The sequence below is a fragment of the Pelecanus crispus genome, chromosome 16 (assembly GCF_030463565.1).
Source record: "Pelecanus crispus isolate bPelCri1 chromosome 16, bPelCri1.pri, whole genome shotgun sequence".
In the NCBI taxonomy this organism is placed as follows: Eukaryota; Metazoa; Chordata; class Aves; order Pelecaniformes; family Pelecanidae; genus Pelecanus; species Pelecanus crispus.
Window position 1 is genome coordinate 5273629 of NC_134658.1, and position 23119 is coordinate 5296747.

General features: G+C 53.3%; 2 protein-coding genes across 2 annotated transcripts in view; one reads left to right on the top strand and one right to left on the bottom strand.

The window, feature by feature from the left end:
* Nucleotides 1–11599, top strand: part of WASF2 (WASP family member 2) — a 29643-nt gene extending 18044 nt beyond the window's left edge. Inside the window, 8 exon segments of the mRNA XM_075721860.1 lie at nucleotides 2951–3085; nucleotides 3612–3765; nucleotides 4871–4988; nucleotides 6143–6273; nucleotides 7824–7979; nucleotides 9759–10038; nucleotides 10040–10280; nucleotides 10773–11599. Coding sequence (XP_075577975.1) covers nucleotides 2951–3085; nucleotides 3612–3765; nucleotides 4871–4988; nucleotides 6143–6273; nucleotides 7824–7979; nucleotides 9759–10038; nucleotides 10040–10280; nucleotides 10773–10927 — 1370 coding nt within the window. The 3' untranslated portion in view covers nucleotides 10928–11599.
* A 10533-nt stretch (nucleotides 11600–22132) lies between these two features.
* On the bottom strand, nucleotides 22133–23119 carry GPR3 (G protein-coupled receptor 3). Its single transcript, XM_009492339.2, has one exon. It carries the CDS (start codon nucleotides 23117–23119, stop codon nucleotides 22133–22135), a length of 987 nt encoding a protein of 328 aa, XP_009490614.2.

Below are 23119 nucleotides of genomic sequence, written 5' to 3' on the forward strand. Positions count from 1 at the left end.
ACAGGCAAGACCAGTCTCTGCTCGCGTTCAACTGGCCCTCGTTGTTCATTTGTTAGGTCTTGTAGCCAAGATGGTTGTGGAGTGTGAGTAAAATCCATCTCGTGCATGTGAAATGATGAGGAAGAAAGCGGTAAAGCTGTGCAAATCTCAGCTGCAGAGAAAGCTAATCCCAGTCCAAAGGCACGCAGTGGGTTAGTGTGACAGAGCCGTGGTGAGATCCTTCAGGTTTAGACCTTCTTTGCGCAGCTCAGATATTCAAAGCTTCTCTGCTGCTACCTCATCAGAGAGGGTGAAGCGCTGGAAGCCAGATTGCCGCCCGGTTTCTTTATCGGGAAGGTACCCTGGGAGGGAGGTGCGCGCTGCTGGACCAATCACGGATACCTCGAGGAGAGCGCTGGAGGGAAAACTCAGGAGAGATGGCTCTTGCTGACACTTGCGTGCTTGTCTGTAAGAGGGGAGCGAGGCAGGTGGGGAGGAAATGCTGAGCACTCTCTCTTACCCACTTCCCTAGGGTCAGCAGTATTTTAAATGAAGCGATATTTAGACTAACTGCTACAGAATGCTTGCACCCAAATGACCAAACTCCTGCCCCCCCCCCCCCCTTTTCTCTTCTTACTTCTGAAAAATAAATCCGCTCCTTCCTCGTATGTTGGATATTACAGGAACGTAAAGCAGGTTCAGTAGGCTGTGACAGCCCTGTCAAGTGAATAATCAGCCATGCCTAGTGCACCACAGTCTCTTTACAAAGATGCAAACATAAATCTTGTCAAACTTTCATATTCCAGTGAGTTTACCCTTCGTTACTATCACAGCTGGTAGCGCTTTGTATAAGTCGACTGTGCGTTTCTGTGTGATTTTATAGAATCCACAAGCTAAAGATGGAAAGACCTATTAAATCATGCCGTCTGTCTTCCTGCCAGTGCATGACAAAGATAATTCTGATTGTAAGCTGCACTTTTGCAGTCAAAGTAACTAAACCAAAAAATTAATCTCTGCCTTACCTCATCTAAAAGTGTACATGAAACAGAGAATGGTATGTGAGATGCTGGATGATAACTCTGACAGGTGCACTTACACAGGCAAGAGAGTATGGACCATCCCTTCTTCTCCTGCCAGGTATATAGGATGCTGCTTATATGTTATTTCGTGCTTGAAACACACTACTCAGCATTGCAAAGCAAAGACTTTATTTTTTTTCCCTAGTGCTTGTTGCAGTTCCTTGTGAAATTCAGAAATTATTTTCAGTTCTCATTAGAGTAGAAACCAAATTACAACTTTTCTTTTTTTTGAACTGTTGCTGGGAGGTTCAGATTATCCCATAGATAAAACATTCACCCTCTTTTGTCAAATAGGAGAGCTGGTCTTGTGCTGATGTTGAACACGGAGAGTGGTTCGTGAAGCCTGGCTATAGCAAGAGCTGCCTGGCTCTTAGGTCTCCAGAAATAAAATCCCTCTCGTGAGTTTGAGGAAAGCTGGTTGGGCTTGTTAATGGAGTGTATGTGGAGACTATTGTCTAGGAGACTGGAAGGAGGAGGTCAGTTGAAGTTAACGTCCAGCATTTGCTTTCTATAAACACTTCAAGCTGGCATTGCCACCAAAAGGGGTGGAGGAGGTTGATTTTTAACCTGGCTGGTTCCCCGTGCTTGGCAGTGTAAGGAGAACTGCATGGGAGTGTGAACAAGTAGCTGATACGTCAGTCGAGATAGCTGGAAGTATTTGTGCAGCTGGGCTTTGGGGGATGCCCTCGCATTGCCTGGTGGAAGGGGCGCTTGCGTTTCTGATGTGACTCGTTGCAGACAACCAGATTTTCCAAAATTGCTGTTAAAGTTAGCCTTCCAACTGGTTAGCTTTTCCTGAATGTCGGAGAGGATCTTCAGGAGTAACAGATTCCAGAACAAACTGTTGACCATATGACGATGCACTTCAAAACCAGACTGCTTATTGGGAGCAGCCTTGTACTCAACAGCCGTGGCTGGAAATGTTTCCCATCAGTGGGAACTCCACGGGCCTGTGTCTGCTGTCAGTGCCAAGTCTGTTCTGATCAGCGTTGTCCTCGGCGTGGTTAGGGCTCTCTGTCTCGGGTTGTGCCTGAGAGCAGAACAAAGACAATACTTACTGCAAGTTCTTGGTTTTCTTCCAGTTCTCCCATTTCTGTCTACCTGTGGTCATCTCTTCTTGTATGTGTAGATTTTAAACTCTTAAGGACAGGGGACGTCTTTTTGTTACCTTGTAAGTGGTGCAGCAAGCTCCTGATCCAAGCCCCTAGGCACTCTCGCAGTCCAAACGATGGATGATGTTTGTCATAGCAGCCCACTGGGCAATCCAGGCTGTTACAGAGAGAACATCCCTCTGTGAGAAATTCCCCTTTGGTTTTGATTTAGAATAAACGTGAATGCATCAATTTTTCAGACACTGCCACCTGAAGGAACAAAAGGGTCAGTGCTTTCGTCTGTGGTTATAGCTCAGGCTTTAGGATCAAGGACTGGGTCTGCTCTCTAGTTTCAGAGTACTTTGAGCTTGTAAATATGTGCCAGTTACCCTGGAGGCAGGCCTGCTGGAGACTGGGAGCCTTTGAGATTCTCCAGAGCAATAAAAATCTAACTGTATTTGCTCGTCTAATAAACAGAACAGCAGAGAATCTTAAAGGACCTACAGACCCATCCGGATTCAGACCAGTATAGTGTTGTCAGCCCTCTTTATTTCGTTACTTTAATAATGACTTGAAAGTATGTCTCGATTGTTTCTTTATTGCTTGAAGATTCCTTGGAAATGTCAGGTTTTGGTGGAACAGAGCGTTTTCTTCCTGGATGTTAAACTCAACCCTGACAAACTTGAAAAGAAGCATGGTTCGTTCGTTCGTTCTTTCTTCTTTCTTCAAGAAAACAAGCTGGGAGGCTGAATATGGTCTGATGTGGCTCCCGAGGGTAATGTGGACACTTTAATATTCCAGGTAAATTTGCAGAAGACATATTTGGAGAGTTGTTTACTCAAGCCAACACCTTTGCCTCTCGGGTGAGCGTTCTAGTCGAGAGAGTTGACCGCTTGCAAGTCAAAGTCACTCAGCTGGATCCCAAAGAGGAAGAAGGTAATGGAGTGGAGCGCAGTCCTTGCAGACCAAGCGTGGTAAAAGATTCTTATTGAGTCAGCATGGTTGGTTCGCAGCCCTAAAATGAGTATGACGCTGCGATGGGTGTTGGAATGTCTTCTCTTGGACTAAGAGGGACCATTTCCTCCCCTCCTGAAAAAGCACCGTGCTGCTCATGAGGATAGCCTTTCTGACCAAGCCTAGATTTGCTCGTTAGCAAGTCTCCATGCGGAAACTAGCTTTTCAGCAGTTCGATAGCGGTGCACTTCCTGAGTCTTGGTCGCAGGGGTTTGAAACAACATAGGCAACTCTCGAGACAGCCGTGTCTATACAGCAGTGGATCTTGGCACGGTGTGATCTGAGACTTGCTGGGTTTCCCAAGAGATCTGTGGGAAAAGGAACCTGACCTTAAGAAGTGCTAAGCATGCCAAGAACTCCAACCGAAATCAGATGTTCGCTACTTGATCTTCAGTGTCATTGGCCTGGGTCAAGCTGTTCTTCACTTGCTCTCTCCTCTTTCTTACAGTCTCCCTGCAAGGCATTAACAGCAGGAAGGCCTTCAAAAGCTCCACTACTCAGGACCAAAAGCTCTTCGACAGAGATTCTCTCCCCGTGCCTGTCCTTGAGACCTATAGGACCTGCAATACTCCTCCACCTCTCAACATTCTCTCACCTTACAGGTATGGCTACAACACCTTCTTGGCCCCTTGTTCCCTTGCAGAGGAGTACCTCTCCCTCCCAACCTGCCAAGGAGGTAATTTCCCATCCCGTGCTGTATTGAAGTAGCCGTTTCCAATGGGAAATCAAGTTGCTAAACTGATATCCACCAGGAAACCTCCATCCTCTGGATTATGTGGAACTTTGCTTTTGGGGCTGTACAAATGAGCGTAGCTAGAAAATTGTATATTTGGTTACCTGCTGTCACTTTTGTGACTGCCTTGGGGCAAGGCTTGGCTGGCACTGCATAAACATGCTAGGTGTTGTGCAGATGATGCATTTTTCTTGTGCTTCTCTGTAGCCCTGTGGCTCCTTTCCAGAAAGCCGCAGTGCAAACTGCAGAGCGTACATCTGTAAATAGCTCTCACCCAGGTGGGTGCAGCAGGCTCATGTAGATCTGGAGATGCTTTCTGTGGCCTTCCGTGCCTGGTCTGAGACATCTGATGTGACCTACACTGGCTGTGTAACCAGTTCTCCTGAGCAGTCCTGCTCTGATTTCATCTTGTAGGTAGTAGAAGTAAAGGGGGTCAGAATACAGAGACTTATCCCACATCCATAAATATCTTTTGAACAGGTAAAAAGTAATTACAGATAGCTGGAGGCAGCTGTCTTCTGCCAGACGCAGCTGCACTGCAAAGTAGGAGGAGAGAGTGTGTGTGCGTGTGCTCGCTCGTGAGTTTCAAGGATGCTGCTGGTCTGATTTAGGGTTCCTGGGCTGGAGAAGGGGGTTTTTCCACACCAAAAATACAACACAAACAAGTGGGAGTTGAAGTGAGAGACCTGCTGCTCTCTTGGTGATTGTTCAGAGCAGTTGAGCTCTTCAGGTGCTGAGTAACGGAGAGTTTGTGTGAGGGCAAAAGCGATGGCAAGTGGGAGAGCTGGGACAAGTGAGACTGGGTCTGCTGCCTGTTCTGAAATGGAGGACAGAGGCGAGAGCAGCATGTTTGACCTTCTCACTGCAGACTTTTAAACTGGCATCCGGGGTTGTGCCTTGTGTTTTCTTTGGGCTTCAAACAGATGCGTGACTTGGTCCTTGTTTTTGTGCTTTTTCCCCCCTCCCTGTTCTAGGGATGATGGCAAAGAGGCGCTTAAATTCTACACAGATCCTTCATATTTCTTTGACCTTTGGAAAGAGAAAATGCTTCAGGACACCAAGGATATTATGAAAGAGAAGCGGAAACACAGGGTGAGGAAATGGGAGATCTCTGCCAACAGAGGCATGCCAGGGAAGAATAGGAGGTGGGAAGTGTTAATGAATCTTGGACTCCAAAGTTGCTATCCAAAATTCAGGTTTGCTCTCTTAAACTCTTTAGGGATCAATTCAGTGAAGTTTTTATCTGGTTTACTCTCATCCTTGTTAATTAAAAAAAAGAAAACAAAGATACCCTTAATCTGTTTTTCCAAATGCCACTGTCTTTGTAGGGTTATAATGGCTTAATTTGTAGTCCTCAAACATAGCGCTGGTGCAGTCAGCAGGGGAGAAAGTTGTGTCGGAGTCTTTTCTGCACTTCTGGTGTTGCATAGGGGTCTGTTCAGTGTTGAAGCAGTGCAAATCCCACTGCCTCAGCACCACAGTGTGTTGAGTGGTGTAATAAATTCTACTGTGGAAGGATAAAGGAAGGAGAAAATGTCCCTTCAGGAGTGCAAAACCAGGCCCTAATGTTAAATCAGGGGCAAGCAGGAGGCTTAACAAAACCATTTAAGCTGAAAGTGCCAGGTAGAGTTCCTGGTTTGGTTGCCTGGGGATTTGGACCCATGTTTACCAACGCTGAAACTTACACCATAAAAGATTGAGTTTGAGCGTACTTTCTTTAGCTTTTGAGCAACTGGAGTACTAAATACCAAAACAGATCATGATTTCTTTTCAATCAAAATAACGAAGGAGAGATTTAGGGAATGTTAGAATACAGAGAGTGAAGCTAGCTAAAGCCGAGTTCTTTGTGGGCAAGTGTCCGTATTGCACCCCAAAGCACGTAACGCCAGCGAGGTGATGGTGAGATTTGGCAGTCTCGAGACAGAGGCCAAAAGCTGAATTGGTGTGGGAAGCTGGGCTTTCGCTCTGCCCTCAAGGTGGTCATGCCAGGGAGTAACGATGGCATCATGTCTGGGCTGCACTGGGGAAATCTGATGCTGTCCTCTTTTTTTTTTTATGCTATCTGTGCTCCACCTTCCTTGTATGGGAGATCTTTGGAGCTTGCAGCAATCAGGAAAGTAAATTAAAAATCCTGGCCCTTTTTGAGACTGTATCTTCTTGAAAATGCTACAGGTCTGTCCTATCCCTCCCTATTCCCAGTGAGTTTAAAGCAAAGTAAGGCTTCTGTTTGATTCCTTCTCCCTTAGAAAGAGAAAAAGGAGAATCCAAACCGAGGAAATGTGAATCCGCGGAAAATCAAAACCCGGAAAGAAGAGTGGGAGAAGCTGAAAATGGGACAAGAGTTTGTTGAGTCAAAGGACAAACACGGTCCTGCCGGGTAAGCAAGTCTGGGGCTCTCTGTTCAGCTCCCCAGCGAGGGGGAGCGGGCGGGCGTTGTTGATTGTAATGCAGTTCACCCTGCTCTGCAGCTTCTCCAGATCTGCTGCACAGTGCAGATCGATACTGCCACTAATCAGATTCTCCAAAGTAAATCCGTCTGCTGACTTAAAATTTGCTAAATAAATCAGGGAGCTACATGGTTTGAACGAGGTGGCAGGAACAGCTTCGGCAGCAAGTCTGCTCTCGGCTGCCTGTCTTGTGGGCACGGAAGTGTTGAGAGCTTTGGCTCCCTACCCCATCGCGATGCCCTTCCCATCACACCTAGCCTCTGGGCCTTACGCTGAGGAGCGGGGTGGCATCTCGGTGGTATTGTGCGATTGCTTTGTTACATTTCACAAATGGCTCTTCACACCCTAAAGTTGAAGCGGGGGCTGTCCCCATCCAAGTATTTCAAGCTGCAGATCTCTCTTTAGCGCTTCTGGCTTGGGAATTCATTTAACTTTTGACACCAGCAAGGCTGGAAGCAGACTGAATTCCCCACAATGCACTTCTCGCTTGCTCACTCCTTGCAGCTTCCTTTCATATAAGAAAAATCTTTCTTTAAATCACACTCTCCAGCTAAAAATAAAACTTGCTTTTAGCTTAATAGGAGAACAGGTTTGGTTTCTAGCAGAGGAATCGAGCAGCACAACAGCACCATTTTCTTGCTCCTCTCTCTTCTCGTCTGAGCGTGTTCATGCATTTGAATTCACTTGAGGTCCAGAGCCCCCAAGAATGGGGTGGTTCCACTGCCCCCCAGTGAAATGAGCTTATTGAAAGTTGAGTGTGAGAGTGGTCTCTTCCTTCAGCGCTATTTCAGCTTTGGATACTTGCTTTTAATGGCATCGCTGTTTCTTGGGTTCTTTTTGATATTCTGTTCTTAAGCTTGTTTTTTGGCATCTTTGAGTACCTCTTCTTTTCTTGTCGCTGACGATACCCACTGTAACTGGGAGTCCTTCAAGTCCAAGGTGGTCAAAACACTCTTAGAAGTGTTTTTTCTCTATAATCAAATATTAAGAAAAATAGTTTTTTATTATTTTGGTGTTTTCTTGTTCAGTAAAATATATAATCATGCTGTTCTGGTGTGTGGTAGCAATAAACAAACATGAGAGCATCTGGGCAAATTCTAGCCAAAGAATTATGCAGAGCAAACTAATACGGCTGTATGTGGTTCTTCATATAGGATGCTTTGAGAAATTTGAGACTTTTTTTTAAATGTTGCTTTAAGGGGTTTTTTTTGTGTCCTGTTGTGGTGATTGATAAGGTCCCACCTAAAGGCAGGTCCCACTGTGCTGGGAAAAGCCATTCCTGCTGGAAAACCTCATTTCTGAATCTTTCAGGTTGATCTATCCACATGGTTGATATCACTGCTGTTCGGTGGTTGAACTGCCGCACAGTTGTTTGTTGTAACCCTTCCAGGAGGCAAAGCTCTTGTGAGTGAGGGGAAAAATGAGCTTTAGACATTGCCTTGAACTCTTTACATAAATTGCTTCTTTTGCTTTCGCTCAGGTACCCCTCTAACATGGTGTATCAGAACGGCAGCATCGGTTCAAACGAAAGCATGGACGTGAACTGCTACCCGCCACCGCCGCAGACTGACTCTATTGTGCCACCACCTCCTTCATTCCCAGATGACAGCCTGCCTCCACCCCCGGTGGAATTTAGGTAAGCCTACGGGATCCCTTCTGTCACCAAGGAGTAGTAGGTGGTGTAAAAGGATGACATGAGACAGGCTGAGACAGTTCAGCATAACTTCCTAACGGGTGTTGTATGGGAACCAGAATGCTCCTGTCTGGAGGGGAAGTGCAACTGCAGGCAGGGACAGAGGCGCAGGCAGCACAGCTCTCCGTGAATCCCAGCCGCCGTCATCGTTCCCGTACAGAAGGGGAGAATGGGCTTGGGTGAGAATTAGAGCAGACTTGCTTCACTTTCTGGAAGAGTGGGGTCCCAGTTAACGCTCTGGCTCCATTGTGTGAGTTTTCCAGTGCAGTTGTTCCAGAGCATGTAGACTTAGGTTCTCGATAGAGCTGTGCAAAGAACGTCTTCTTTCGCCTCTGTTTCTTGTTACCGTTTGCCCTGTGATCCTCGACAAATGCACGACGTGGGTGCTGAAGATGCAGATGCAGTTAAATTTAAAGTACTTGAGCACACCATCTGTGTGTTCTTCCCAGAGACTCCAGTGCAAGTTCAGGGCAGCTGCTTTGTCTTGGATGAAATGGTGACTGCCAGTCACCTCTAGAGATGAGAGTCTTGGTCCAGCAGTGGCTCAAGACACAAAGGGTGAAACAAGAGAGTAGCTTTTTTTTTTTAAAGGCAGTAAAACAGAGTCAAGAGTAATAGGAGGAAGTATGTCTGATAGACAGGACTGCGTTGGCTTGTCTCCATGTTATCCAAAGGCAGCAATGCTGCAGAAAAGACTCTTCTGATGTGTCAGAGAGACCAAGCACTCCACTCTGCAGCATGTTCCTCCGGGGCAGAGCAGAAACGAGCTTTCAGATGAAGCTTACGCTGCCTTCTGCAGTTGCTTAGATCTCTGCCAAGCCACAGAGATCTCCCCTCTCTGGTTTTGTTTTGGTGGTTGTTTTTAAAGAACCCTGGGAGCTAGGTTTGATCTCCAGGAGTCTGTCTTGGATCAGCACTGTGCGCTGTTAAAAACCGTGACGTTTTTATGGCAAATGTACCTTATTTTTCTGTTTTACCGTGGAAGGAGATGTCAATTTAGGGCTTCCTTTACACATACATAGGATATTACAGTATCTTATGGGCAGTAGTGTTTTCTGGTATAACACAGCTTCCATAAATGGGAGATTCAGTCACTCAAGAACTGGTATTTTCCTTAAAAGTACGTCGGGTTTCCATGTCTTCCTCTTCACTCCCCATGGCGAGCCATGAGACATGGCTGCTGCACTCCAGCTCTGAGCCATGGAATCCAGTGAAGAGATCTGTTCCTAGCAGGTGTTCAGAGCATATGCTTTCCTGGCACACCCACCGGTCCTTGTGCGATTTATCACGGTAGACATCCCTGCTTGCTGCGTCGTAAGTCTGACCTCAGCACGGAGGGGTAGTGGCTTGCATCGCTGCAGGAGCGCTTAAGCCAGGAGGCTGCTCTGAGCTCAGATGTGACGCCTGGCCTCTGGCAGAGAGGTGAGATGGCTCATGATCTTGTCAGCCTGGGAGATGGGATGGATGATAGCATTTCTGCCAGTCCCCGAGAAGCTTTCCTTTGTTCTGGTGGCGTAGGCCAAAAGAAACACAGCAAGGGAACTAAGACTGAGGAGTGAGGTCTCATGGAAACACCAGTTAAAGCTGGAACTTCGAAATTTTCTTTTTTTTTTGTCTGGACTGCAACAAACACACATGATTTGCATTAACACTGAGATCGTACAGTCTAATCTGGCCTCACAGCTAACAGCCTTATTTCTCTCTCTCCTTCTGTTGCAACAGCTATCCTGTAGACAACCAAAGAGGCTCTGGCTCTGGAGGGACCAAACGATCCAGCCTGGTTAGCCCGAGTCACCCACCACCAGCTCCTCCGATCGGATCCCCCTCGGCAGCCAGGCCGGGCTTTGCTCCCCCTCCGGCGCCGCCTCCACCGCCGCCACTGATGGGAAGCAGCCCCCCTCCACCACCTCCCATGGGCTTCCCGTCCCCGGGAACCCCACCACCACCCTCTCCCCCTTCTTTTCCTCCTCACCCCGAGTTTGCTGCCCCGCCGCCACCGCCGCCCCCCTCCAGCAGTCGAATATGCCAGCGTGCTCCCACCTCCGCTGCCGCAGCCGGGCGGTGGGAGTGCGCCGCCTCCCCCTCCACCACCCCCTCCTCCTGGCCCACCGCCTCTGTCTTCCAGTGGCCTGGATGGCCCCCCCCCGCCTCCTCCACCCTCAGACACCTCCGCCTCCAAGCCCAAGTCATCCTTGCCTGCAGTTAGCGATGCCAGGAGTGATCTACTTTCAGCTATCCGTCAAGGTAAGGTTTTGTTTCGATACCAACTTTCTCCTTTGCCTCTGGAAGAACCCCACGGTATCCAAGTGCGAGCACTTGGGAGCTGTCTTGTGAGCCACTAGTGGTGTGGCTGCCTCGCTGCTTGAGGCAGTCTCTCGTGGTCCCTCCTTGTCTGCCCACCCCGATGACAACCTCACAAGGTTTTAATGCCTCCGCCCGCACCTTTGGAGACGGGAGTGCTGGAATTGGTGTGATCCAAGTTTGCGAGTGGATTGCACAGCAGTGGCGTTAACCCCTCAGAGGAGCACGGAAACGATTCGCTTCCCATTCCACCTGCCCATCCAGCCTGTCTTGGCTGTCATTCACCATCAGTGTTCTCCCACAGCATGTCCGATACTCACTGGCAGAGGACAGGCTGCCTTGCTCAGAGGATTGTGTCAAAGGGATGGCTGCTTTGGAGATTTCAGTGTGACCAAAGCCTTTGCATGATCCCCTCCATTGCCTTCTTCCCAACAGGCTTCCAGCTCCGTAAGGTGGAGGAGCAGCGGGAACAGGAGAAGCGGGACGTTGTGGGCAATGATGTGGCAACGATCCTGTCGCGCCGCATCGCTGTGGAGTACAGCGACTCTGAGGACGACTCTTCGGAGTTCGAGGACGAATGGTCGGATTAGCCGTGGTCCCATCCCCTTCTTCCCCTTCTCTCCTGGGTTAACATCTTCTTAAAGAATCAGGTGGCCAAACCTTCCACCACTTGCTTTTTCATCCGTAACCAAAGATGTGCCAAGGGTTTTCAGACAACCAGCAGCATATCTCCCCGCTCCCTCCCCCTCCGGCTTTGGCAGGACTTTGTGCTCTGCCTTTCCAAAAAGTCTCCTCACGGACACTGAGGATGCGGTGTTGGGATTTAGCTGGAGGGGGTGTAACGGTTGCTTATTTAAGAGAGAGCTAAACCTCCAGATTCTCGATGCCACCAGGCAGAGCACATATAAACCCTCCATCCTGAGGGATTTTTCAAGTAAAGATGGATGATCCTGTTGCGGCCGCGTGGCCTTTCAGATGAAGGACATTTTCAGCTAGTTTTCTCATTGCAACAGCAGACAGTTGATCTGATGGCTCTTCCTTTCCAGTGAATACTGGTAGTGCTGCAAGAAAATGGGCTTTAAATGTCAGTTCTCTGCTGCATCCCACTGTCAAATAATCAGGTTTTGGCAATAGTGCACAATTCTTTCCCCTCTGACCCCCTAGTATTATTTCCAGACTACCCTGCGTGGGGTGCGCTTCCTGGCTCTAGGGCTGTGGAGTGCATTGGGTGCAATGCGAGGAGGGGCTTTTTTTATTTTAAAAAGCTGCCTTTACCTTCCTCAAATCTCCTGGACTGCTTCGCCAAGTCTGCCAAAGGAGACTTGCACAAAGGGGTGCAAAGCCAGGGCAGAACGGTTGCTCGCTTCTGGGAGAGCACAGCCGCTGCCCCACTGAGACACATCTGTGTGGTCAGCACTGAGTGGTGGCGAAACTCTGCTTTGCTGATTTCTTCAATTCATGCTGAGAGTGTGTTTAAAAAAGAGAAAAAAAAAAAAAAAAAAAGTGCCTAGAGCAGGGAGATGGTGTGGGGAGGGGTTCTCTGAACACCAGGCACTTTGATCTTCTTTGGCCTGTTCAGGGCAATGCTGCAGTCAGTTTGAAGAGGTGCTTTTTCCAGCGGGGTGACCATACTTTTTTTACACAGGGACTTGAGTAGCAAAAAATGCTGGTATTACCTTTGCTTCCTCCTCCCTTCCACCTAAGGAGGGGAGTTTGTGTGCCTAAAAACATCTTATGTGTGAACTGGGTTGCCCATCGGTTACATCAGACCTAAACTACGTCTTTTCCCATAATTTTGTTCTGATAATTCATTAGTTAGTTTTTAAAAAATGGGTTTTTCTCCTCACTAACCCTATGAATTCCCAGGCTGCTCAGTACAGATATAGTACTGGCAGGGGGAGAATATGGTGAACTTGAACTAGCTGACCTAGGTTTTATTGCTGTTTTATTTTGCCTTACATAGAATATAAGCATATCGTGGAAATCTAGAAGCAAAGACCCCCGATGCTACAGATACGTACTTTAATTTGGACGTGACTCTCTCGGTCTGGGTCACACCAGAAAGCGATTCCAAAGCCTTTTGGAGATCGTGGGCCCAGCTGTTGTGGGGTGGGACCAGCTGCATGTCCCATTAAGAGCAACTCTCCAACCTCTTTGCCTTTCCCGTTGTAAAGTATTTTGCCAGCCTGTGCCTGTTCTTTCTTCTCTGGCTTGCCTCGTTTAATGATGTTGCTGATACCTGGAACGCCAGGCCCAGCCCGAGGCGGCCGCGTTGCTGAAAATCCTTCTTGGAGTTTGATTGATGGCTTTGGTTTGTGCCATTGAGTTCTTCCTGATTTCTTGTGTGTGTGCGTGTGCATTTTTAATCTTTGCAAGAGCAGATAAGGGCCTGGAGGATGGGCTTTTCTGGGGTGCGGGTCAAGCTGAGATCCAGCGTGACCCTGAGCGCAATCAGGAGAGATTTACTGGGCTGCTACACCATCAGATTTTTGTCTGCAAATCAGCTGCTAGGCAGGATGCAAAGGGCGTAGACGGTGAGGCATCCCGATGGGCTGGGAACATCTGAGCAGTGCTAGTTCCAGGTTCTGGAAGAGGGAACAAACCCCTCGAGTGCCAGCGAGCCATCGTGCAGCGGAGGGACTTGGAAATGCAAACTGATTATTGCTGCAAGCTGGGTAAGGGGAGCTAGAGGAGAATCTCTGCCTCTTGTTTTTCTCCTCTTTCTGTAAGCATCCTCCTCTGGCTTCTCTCGGAGACAGGTTCCTGGGGAAAACGGACCTTTAAGCTAACCCGGGCTGACAGCATTATCACACAGGGAAGCGAGGAGCTTGCAAATGCCAAACCTGGGTTAATTTTAAATTGCCTTAACTAGACTTGGCCCCTGTTGGGAAAGGGGAGCGAGTATTCCTGTCGTGTGAAATACAGAAAAGTGCCGTATTCTCTGTGACCCAGATGGATGGTCTGTCAGGCAGGGCCGTGCCTCGGGGCGTTAGGAACGCGATTGCCCCACGCGCTGCCTGTTGCACAAGGATGCTGCGTGGGTGATCTGGCATGGCCGCGGGTGGAGTCGGCTCCTCCGCCTGCCTCGCCGGCTTGCGAGGCCCTCCTGGCAGCGGGAGGGACGCTGCTTTGTCCGTGCAAGCCTGCTGTAACCACCCTCCGCTTTCAAACTCGCATCCCAAGGTGAGAATCAAAACTGCTGGATCCTAAACAGAAGGGTTGTGGACAGGTAGGGAAGGTTGGTTGGGTTTTTTGGGGTTTTTTTTGTGTGTGTGTGGTTTTTTTTTTTTTTTTTAAACCTTCTTTGATTGCAAAAAGAAGTGGTATGAGCCTAGCGTGGAGATCCCTGAGAAACAACTGGTGTAAAGTGACCGTCTTTGAGCATCGTTGCAAAATCGCAGAGCACTGGGCCACCAAGTAAGCTTAATATTTCTTAAACCAGTAGGGGAAGAGGAGAGGTGCCAAAAACAACCTTTGCAAGACAGAGCAGCTGTGCTGTAACTGCAGGGCTGCTGCCCCATGTAGACCGAGGGCCTGTGCCGGACTCCCCTGCCATCTTTGTCATTCCGTGTTAACTTACTCCTTCCTCCCTTTTTTTCCGCGTAAGGCTGGGTTGAACGGCGTGGCGGGCGAACCTCAAGCATTTCACAAAGCCAAAAGCGAGAGCTGGCAGCCGGAGTCCTCCCCGTCTTTCCATTTCAGCCCGACCCGTGTCCATATGGAGACGCAGAGCCGGAGCAGCCATTTCACCCGTCCTGGGAGCCGTTGGCTCGGGGCGTGCTCGCTCCCTCCCTGCACACGGCGAGTTTGGGCAGGCCGCTGCTGCCTTCCCCTTCCCGGCGCCACGCTCCTGGTTAAACATTCTCCCGGTGTCCTCGCCCGCAGTGCTTGGCTGCTGCTCCCGGCAGCCTTTTCCCCCGCCGCCCCCCTTCCCGCGCTCGCGGGGAAAGCCTGGTCCCGGCTCCCTGGGCTCAGCCTGGAGCTCATCCGCAGTCGGTGACCTTCACTGCTTTCTCCTCTCCTTATCAGACCCGGAGCACCAGACCAGATCCAGGGAAGGGGCTCCTGGAGGTCCCAGATGGCCGAGAAACTGTGCAGAGTGTCGTTTCAGGGAAAGGAATTTTGTTTTGGTTTTTTGGTTTTTTTTTTTTTTTTTCCCCCCTGTCCATGAACTTATTTAACGTGCCTCTTTTGAAAGTACCTGCCCTTGACGGGCTCCGGCGAGGAGCTGGCTGGCAGGGCCTCGCGTGGGGCAGATGCAGCTGCCCCGGCTCAGGTTTCATTGCTCTTGGATATCGGGGGGTGCTTGCTTCTCTTTTTCTTTTTTTCTTTTTTTTTTTTTTTTTTAAGAAAAAAAAAAAAAGCCTTGAAGTGGGAAGTGGATCCGATGTTTTTATTACTGTATTAACATTCATTTTAATTCATTTCAGAAACTAACCCATTTTTCTTCCTGATTAGAATGTCATAGAATTAGACGAGCTGTAACCCTCCTGAAGTGCCTTATTTTCCTACACGATATAAATATATTTATAAGAGTAATTATTCCACTTGGATCTTAGGGGTTTATTGCTGAGCAGCACATACGGTGGGAGGAGAGATGGGAAGTGCCCTCGAAGGACCCAGCCAGGCCGGCGGTCGGAAAGGGCGATGTTTGACGGATACTCTCAGGGTGCAGGGGGGTTACTCACTTCAGACCAAAGGAGTTTCAGCAGTGAAACTCTGCTTAGAAAACAGAAAAAGGAAAAAAAAAAATCCCCAACCTCATGAGCAAAATACTGTAGACTCGTTTGGTTTTCTTACCCCTGCAAAATAAACACTGATGGCCAGGCTGCCGCCCGTGCACAGGGACGCGGCGGGCGTAAAGCTGCTGCTGCTGGGGGAGCGGAGCCCGGTCCGTGTCCGTACCTGCGCATCCCGGCGCAGACTCGCTGCCTTCTGTTTTCCCGTGTGACATCTGTCTGCGCTTTTCCCTGGCGGTTGCTGCGTAAGCCAGTGTTTTCCTGCTGCTTTTTTTTTTTTTTTTTTTTTAAAATAATAATCAGCTCAGTAACCCCTGGATGAAGATCCCAATTGCAAATGTTTTTGTAATGTACATGTAAAAACAAAAAAAAAATTTTTTTTTTTTTGATCCTTTTTTAAAACTGTAAACTTGATAAAACCTTTCTATCCAATCGCTTCCTGCGTGTGTTACTCCGGGCACGTGTCGGGGAGCTGCGGTGCAGTCCTTCGGACGCGGAAAGCGGCAGGTCGCAGGCAGAGGGGCTGCTGCCACTTATCTGGGGGTGACTTCTCCTGCCCAGGAGCACGAGGAGGTGCCGGGCCACGTTGAGCGGCTCGTGCCTGTACAGCTTGTGTCCTCTGGTGCATCTCGCAGGGCTGCTGGGGTGTAATTTGGGGAACCTGGCCACCTTCGGCATTCCATCGAGGGCGCCCGGGCCGCGTCCTGTCCGCAGGTGCTTGGCCGGAGGGGTGAAGGAAGCCAGCGGGTCCCAAGCTGTCTTGCAAACGCCATCCGCGCAGCAGAAGCCTCTTCCAGTACCCAAAACGCAGCCGCGCCGAGGTGGGTTGAGGATTATCGATGGTGGTAGTTAGTGCTGCCTGCGGTGGGTAACGGCGCCAAGGAAGCGCTATCCAGGAGGAGCTACCAGCCTCCCGTGTGTGCTCCCTGCCATACGAAATGAGCCCGTGCTCCATCTTGCAAGAGCGGAGCCGCTGCAGCTGGGGTGGGAGGGGGCTGCTTCTGCTTTTTTTTTTTTTTTTTTTGCCTCCATTTCAGCTGCTCAAGGTCCCTTCTGCAGTTAATCTGCCTGGCCCCAGCCGCGGCGGCGATGGCTCCTGGCCCTGTTTTCAGGTGCCTCGTCTGGGCTTGGTACGTGAGCCTGTTGTGCGGGTGTTATTTTCTTGCCGGTTGGTGGAGAGCAACAAAAGGAGCCGTCCCTGCTGCTCCTCGTCCCTGCTTTTACCGTGAGCTTTGCTCTGCCAAATTCCCTTGGCTTCTAGGAGACACCCGTGCGCTCGCTCTGCAGCGCTGTGCCTTTCTTGGCTGACAATAGTCCCTGGCTGCAAAACCTCATTAGATTAATTGGCCTTGCCAGCTTCTGAACAAGCGAGCCCTTTAGTCGTGCTGGGGCACGGAGGGCAGGGGAAGGAGGGATCTCTTGGGCTTCCACGCTCCCTGGTGCTGCATGTCCTGGCTCTCTGCTCCATCTCAAATCCGGCAGGAGCAGCCGGCGCTCCTGGCTGCCTTGTCTGGATGGGTGCAGCTGTGGCCAGGGCTAACTTGGTGCCAAAAAATCTGGGGTACGTGCTAGCACACGGCCCTGCATTTTTGGGCTACCAGCCCTTGAAAGTCATCTTCGGGAATTGCGGTGGGGTGTGTATCAGTGAGCGTTGTGCTGGTTTATCCCACTGAAAGACAGGAGATGTCAGTGCCAGATCCACCTTCCTAGGTAGCCTGGCGAGATCACGGGGCCCTGCATTTTGCCCTGCACCTCTGCAAGCGACCCACGGAGCCGGGCAGAGCTCCTGCCACTGGCGAGCCTCCCCTCCGCTGCTGCTCCCCAGCTCGGGGCTTGGCTCCGTGCAGGGAGGAGCAGCCCAGCAGCAAGATTAGTCGTGCGCTGGTGCTGCCGGAGCCCCAGCCCTTTCTGTGAGCAGCAGTTTCTTACGGAGGAGCTGCTTGCAGCTGGGGGAGAGTCTCTCGGGCTCTGCTGTGCCTTGGCACTCTGGCCTTGGCCCCGGCTTTGATGTGTTCGCCTGTCTGTCTCTTCCACGGGGCTCGGCACCGGATCACAGCTGGCCGGGCTCTGCCTTTGCAGGAGTCCCTCTCTCCAAAGACCTATTTAATTTTCTCCTTCAAGGTGGTGTTAGCAACACCCAGAAGATGCTGCCGGCTGCCTTGGATGAGTGGGCTGCGTGTCCTTTCCACGACTGACGTCAGCTTCTCTCCCTTAATTCCCCCTCTGGGACCAAAGCGAGTGCAGGCGCTGCCAGCTCTGATCAGCGTTAACAGCCTGCTCTCCCAGTGTGTGGCAGCGCTCCGCCGTGCCAATGTCACCCCCGACTCGCGCTGCCTGCCTTAGCCAAGCAGCCATGGGTGGTGGGAGAGCACTACCCTCTTCCAACTCCCCGGGAAGGGCCCGCTGCCAGCAGAGAGTCCCCATTTCTTGCACGTAGGTGTGCCGAGATGGCAGCTCAGCCCCTGTAGAAATGGCTGACTCCTTCTCTCTCGCTCTCTTTCTGCCTTTTTTTTTTTTTTTTTTCCCCCCTCCTCCCTGCCTTTGCTGTTGCCTACGCGGTTGTGTGGGGAAGGCAATCGGCTCCCGTGCTGTGGATGGCTTTATCTGTAACTCTTCCATCTGCTCACAGCAGCTCACAAATAACCACGGGGTGCCAGAGGAATTATGTATTTGGAGCTCAAGTTTCTGCAGTCTGGCAGGGCAGCAGCTCTGCGCTGGGCTCATCCGCTCCCGCAAAGGCCAGCGCCTGCATGTGGAGGGCTTAAGGCAGCCGGCGCGGAGCTGGGGCTGCGGTCAGGGCCAAATTACGCTCCCCACCGCCATCTCCGGGCCAGGGCCATTTAGACAAAGCCCCAGCCCCGAGCCAGCGCGGGAGCCCGCTCCTCTGTGAGCTGCTGCTGGGGAGCAGAGGGTGCTGCTGCCCCCGGGGCCGGGCAGCCAAGGGCTCGCGGCACCGAGCCACCTTCTGCATCGGATGTTGCTGCAGGAATGCAATGGGAGGCTGCTGGGGGCTAGGGAGAGACCTGCCTTCCTCCCTGCCGTTTGCTCACTCCCACCCCAAGCAGCGCTCTCGGCCAGGCTCTCTTCCCTGGGATGCGCTGCCCATGGCTCCCAGAGCCATGGCTCCGGCGGTGGCTGGGGACGATGCTGCGCAGCCCGAGCTGCGCCGGGAAATGCCTCCCGCTGCCTTCGGCATTTGGTAAAACGCTTACGAGCAGGGCCGCGTTTTCTTCATTTCCTGCCTGCTCCCGCTTCCAAGGAAACAAAATCCCCCAAGCCAGGGCTGAGGTTTCTCATTTAAATGTAACCCAGGCCAATAACCAGAGCTGCTCTGCCCTCCCCGTGTCCCGGCGTTCCCAGCCCGGCTGCCCGCGGTGGTGCAGGGGGGGACATGAGGGCTCGTGCTCCCCGCCGGGACGCGCCCCAGGACATCGCTGGGAGCACAGACCCGTCCCCGGGATGCGGTGTGGGCGCCGGGCAGCTCTCGGCTCTGCCCCAGGCAGGTCAGTTGGGGTTCAGGGCGCTGGTGGGAGGTTTTTGGGGTAGCATTGACCTCCTCCAAGCTGGCAAAGCCCCCCTGGTTGTGGCACCAGGGTGAGGGGAGGGAGGGCTGTTGCCTGGCAGGAACTGGCTCCGGCTTTGCCGTGGCTCCTGCCAGCGCCCTTGCCCAGCGTCCCTGCTCCCGGCGAGGTGCAAAGGGCAGGCGCTCGGAGCCGCAGCCGAGTTCCGCTGCTGCCAACGGGGCAGGGACTGCCCGCGGCAGGGAAGGGAAGCAGAACCTGCCCGCAGCCCCGTGCCCGCGCTGCGGCACGGGCAGGGTTTGGAGGCAAGAGGCTGCCTGTGGCTTACAGCATCTGCTGGGAGCCGTGGTGCTGGGCAGGGGGTGCCTGGGGAGGGCTGGGCCCGCCAGATGTGCGCGCACAGCTGGGGTGATGGCGTGCCCACGCCTTTATCCCGCTCGCAGCCTACTGAGCTCGTATTTTAACCCCAAAGCTGGGCTGTCGGTCCTCCCCGAGCCTCTCCTGCACATTGGCGGCGTGGGGGTGGCTGCTCGGCACTCGGGAGCCTTCTTGGATGGATTTGACTACTTTTTATACCTCCGCTTTCTGCATCTTTCTCCGCCAAAAAAGGGAGCAGGCTGGGCCCTGCTGCGGGCTGTTTATCTCCCCGCTCAGTGCTGCCTGCTCCGTCCCCCAAAGGCCTGGAGCAGCCGGGAACATCTCCGGACTCGCTGGCTGGCGTGCCGGGAGAGCAACCGGCACCGCAGCAGGGTCGGCATCCCGGCTTCCTCCAGCCCCGCGTTCGGCCTCGGCTTTCCTCATCCATCCCGGCAGGAGGGAACCAGACCCAGGTAGGAGCCGCAGGGTGCGTTTCCCAGCCGGGAAGCGGCACGCAGGGCAGCCACGCGCTGGGCGATGGCCGCCGTGGTGGCGGATGGCAGCAGGGGCCGGGGCTGCGAGGGCTGACGTTCTTGGGGGTCCCATGGTGCTGGGTACGAGGGCTCGGGGCGGCCTCCAGCTCCGAGGGCTCCCGAATTGCCGGGCACGGGGGGAGCCAGGCACAGGCAGCCCCTTGGCCTCACGTGGTGCGACGCGCTGGGTCGTGGTGGCTTTTGATGCCGGGCTGCCGCTGCGGGCTCAGCTGCTGAGCCCTGTGAATCCCCCCCAGATGGATTTGGGAAGCCCATCGGCTCCAGCGCAGCCCTGCCAGGAGCCGGGGGCTGCAGCCCTGTGCCCACCCCACCGCCGGCCACGGTGGGCGGGAGCCCCGGGAGGGGGGGTCCCCGCAGACCCGCGTGGGGCTGCCTTTACGCCTCGTGCTCGCGCGCCCTGCAGCAAACGCCGGCGGGTCACCCTGTCCCCGGGGGAGGTGACGGGGACCCCGGCGAGCAGGAGGGACCGGCCGGGCTTGGCAACGTGGCGAAGCAAAGGGGCTGCGGCTGCTCCCTCTGAAGACATCAGCAGGGGAAGCACGAGGGAGAGGAAAGCTGTTTGAGCTGCTGGACCGTGTTGGCGTAAGAACAGCCAGGTGTAAACGGCCCGTGAGTAAAGCAGGGTGGGAATTACAGGAATTTTCACTGCAGGGGAGGTGGGCTCAGGAATGATCCCCTGCCTGAGGGATGGAGGGTGCTCAGCCCAGCCCCGGGCCACGACCGACGTCTCCAACCCCTGAGCTTTGCTCCTTTCCCCCTGGCTTAACCTCAGTGGGGACAAGGGGAGCCCCAAATTCCCCATCCCCAGCGCTGAGCCCCGTCCCTGGAGAGCAGGAGCCGCTGGGCTGCGGGTCCTTCGGCCTTTCCCCAGCCCCATCTCCCCTCACCGCTCGCCGCCATCGCCCCTCTCCAGCGCTCAGCTCCGCCGAGAAGCGGAAGGAAATCTTCTCTTTCCTTTGCAATAAACAGCACCAACCCTCCGGGCTGCCACCAGCTCCCCCAGCCCAAGGTGATGCGCCGCCGCAGGGGGGGCCGGCACCCATCCTGCACCGCCCACGCCGCAGCACCCAGCCGGGCTCCCGCTGCTCTTCAGCCCCGGGGCTCTGCCACATCCCGGCGTGTCTGCGGATGCACAAATGCCCCTAGGAAACCTGCTGCTCCCTGACCGGGGTGGGCAAGGGCACGGGGGGCTCTTGGGGCGCAGAGCCCTGCTACCGCAGGGGACGAGCTGCCCTAATTAGCTTCGCCATCGTTAACCCTGCCTTCCCTGGGACGAGCGCTGCATGCAAACAGCGCGGGCAGCGACGATGGGCATCCCAGATCCCATTTGAGCGGCGGCTCCTGCAGCACGGGCACCTCGGTGCGCGGGGTCCTGAGCCCTCCCGTGCCGCCCTCGCCAGGAGAGGGGCCGGGGCGCAGGCAGCTGCCTGCGATCTTGCCCTGATCGGGGTGGCAATAGCGGCGCGCGGCTGGGTGCAGCCCTTCCGCTGGACCACTGCGAGGATGAGGATGGCCAGGGCCCTCGGTGCTGTTCCCCCGGGGCCGGCTCCCACTAACATGATGTGATGGGTGGGGGAAGTGCTGTCGCTTGGGATTTCTTAACCGGGCACAGGGAAACGGAGCGGGGGGACGGCCCTGCCCGGACTCGGGGCGACAGCACGGGGACCTCAACCTGCTGTAACCCCCCGGCTGGGGGAGACGCCAGCCCAACCCCTCCCCAGCACCAAGCAGCCGCACCTTGTATCACAAATTCCTTTTATTCCCCCCACCCATGGTTGTAAACAAGAAGCGGCCCCCCACCACCACCCCGCTAACCCCCGCTTTGCAGCACCCCACCGAGGGGTCCCAAGCCAAGGCGCCTCGCTGCACCCACCCCCCCACCCCCCAAAATGTGCAAATCCAGACCAAGCGCAAAGAAAGGCTTTGGCTGGGGTGGGGGGGGGCAGTGCTGGGTGCCATGGAGGGGGGAGCACCCATGGGACCCCAAAGCTGCTGGGTTTGGGAGTGCGGAGCCTCCGGCAGCAGCCTCTGCCCGAAGGCAGTGAGCACTAGAGGGCAGCAAGCCCCAGCGCCCGCCCGGCAGGAGGACAGCGTTAAAATCATATTAAATAATAATTTAAAAATAATAATTAAAAAATAATAAATAAATAGATGGACAGCTGGGAGAAGGGGGTGGGTTTGAGTCCCTCCTCCTCCGGCAAGCGAGTCTCCCCCTCCTTCCCCAAACGTACAAAATATATTTTAACTCTCTGAGGTAAATAACGAGGCTGTAAAAAAAGCAAAGAGGGGAGCGAACATTCCTGGTATCCCCCCCTTAAAAAAATAAAGCATCATAAATAGTTTTAAAGAAAATATGAGGATCTCCCCCCTCTCTCTCACGCGTGCACGCATAAATATAGATTATATTATGGATAAAAAATATGTTTTTCTCTCCTGTAAATTCAAAAAGTGGAAAAATAGAGGAAGAGAAGGGGTTGTGCCCAAAAGGACGGGGCTGGGAAGAGCTGCGTGGAGAGCTCCTGTGATGCGTCTCTTGGAATGAAAAGGGGGAAAAAAAAAAAAAGAAGATCCCCCAACCGCGATCGGTAAGTGAAAGGTGCCGAGAGGCTGGGGGGGAGGACGTGTCAGACGTCACTGGGGGAGCGGGACCGGAAAGGCATGGCGGAGGAGAGGCACCCGCAGCACACGGTCCACAGCACTTTCTGGATCTCCTGGTTCCTGAAGGCGTAAATGACGGGGTTGATCATGGAGTTGTAGGTGGCGGGGAGGAGGGTGAGGTAGGTGTAGAGGGCCGGGTAGCTGTAGTCCCCCAGGAGACAGTAAACGGCGAAGGGCAGCCAGCACGAAGCGAAGGTGCCCAGGATGACGGCCAAGGTGGCGATGCCTTTTCGGGTGGTGACGTAGTGGGAACCGGCCAGGAAATGTCTCTGGACGGCGATCTGGTGGGCGTGCCGGCAGACGATCTTACAGATCTGCACGTAGAGCTGGAGCATCGCCGCAAAGACCATGAAGAAGGAGAGGGAGAGGATGATGAGGTGATTCTTCGTCAGGGGCTTGACGACGCTGCAGGCGGAGGGCTCCTTCAGGCAGTTCCAGCCCATGATGGGCAGGAGCCCGTAGCAGATGGAGGCTCCCCAGGTGAGGATCAACATGATGTAAGTCCTGGTGACCGTCCTCTCCGAGTAGTAGGTCAGGGCGTTGTAGAGGGACAGGTAGCGGTCGATGGTGATGGTCAGCAAGCTGCTGACGCTGGCCGTGAAGGAGGTGACCAGGAGCCCCACCGTGAGCAGGCTGACCGCCTCCGACGGGGTGAAGTAGACGAAGGCAAAACGCAGGATCAACCCCAACCCGGCCAGGAGGTCGGCTGTGGCCAAGCTGCCGATGAGGAGGAACATAGGAGCCCGGAAAGCCAGGGTGTAGAAGATGACCACCACCACAATGGCGTTCTCGCAGGAGATAATGGTCCCGGAGACGCAGAGGACGACGTCCCACGGGTTCAAGGAGAGGGGTTGCACCACGGACTCCAGGTCCAAGGAGCTGCTGCTGCTGTTCCTGGCCGTGAACTGGCCTTGCTGGCCTTGGCTGGCGTTGGGGGGCCCTTCCTCCATCAT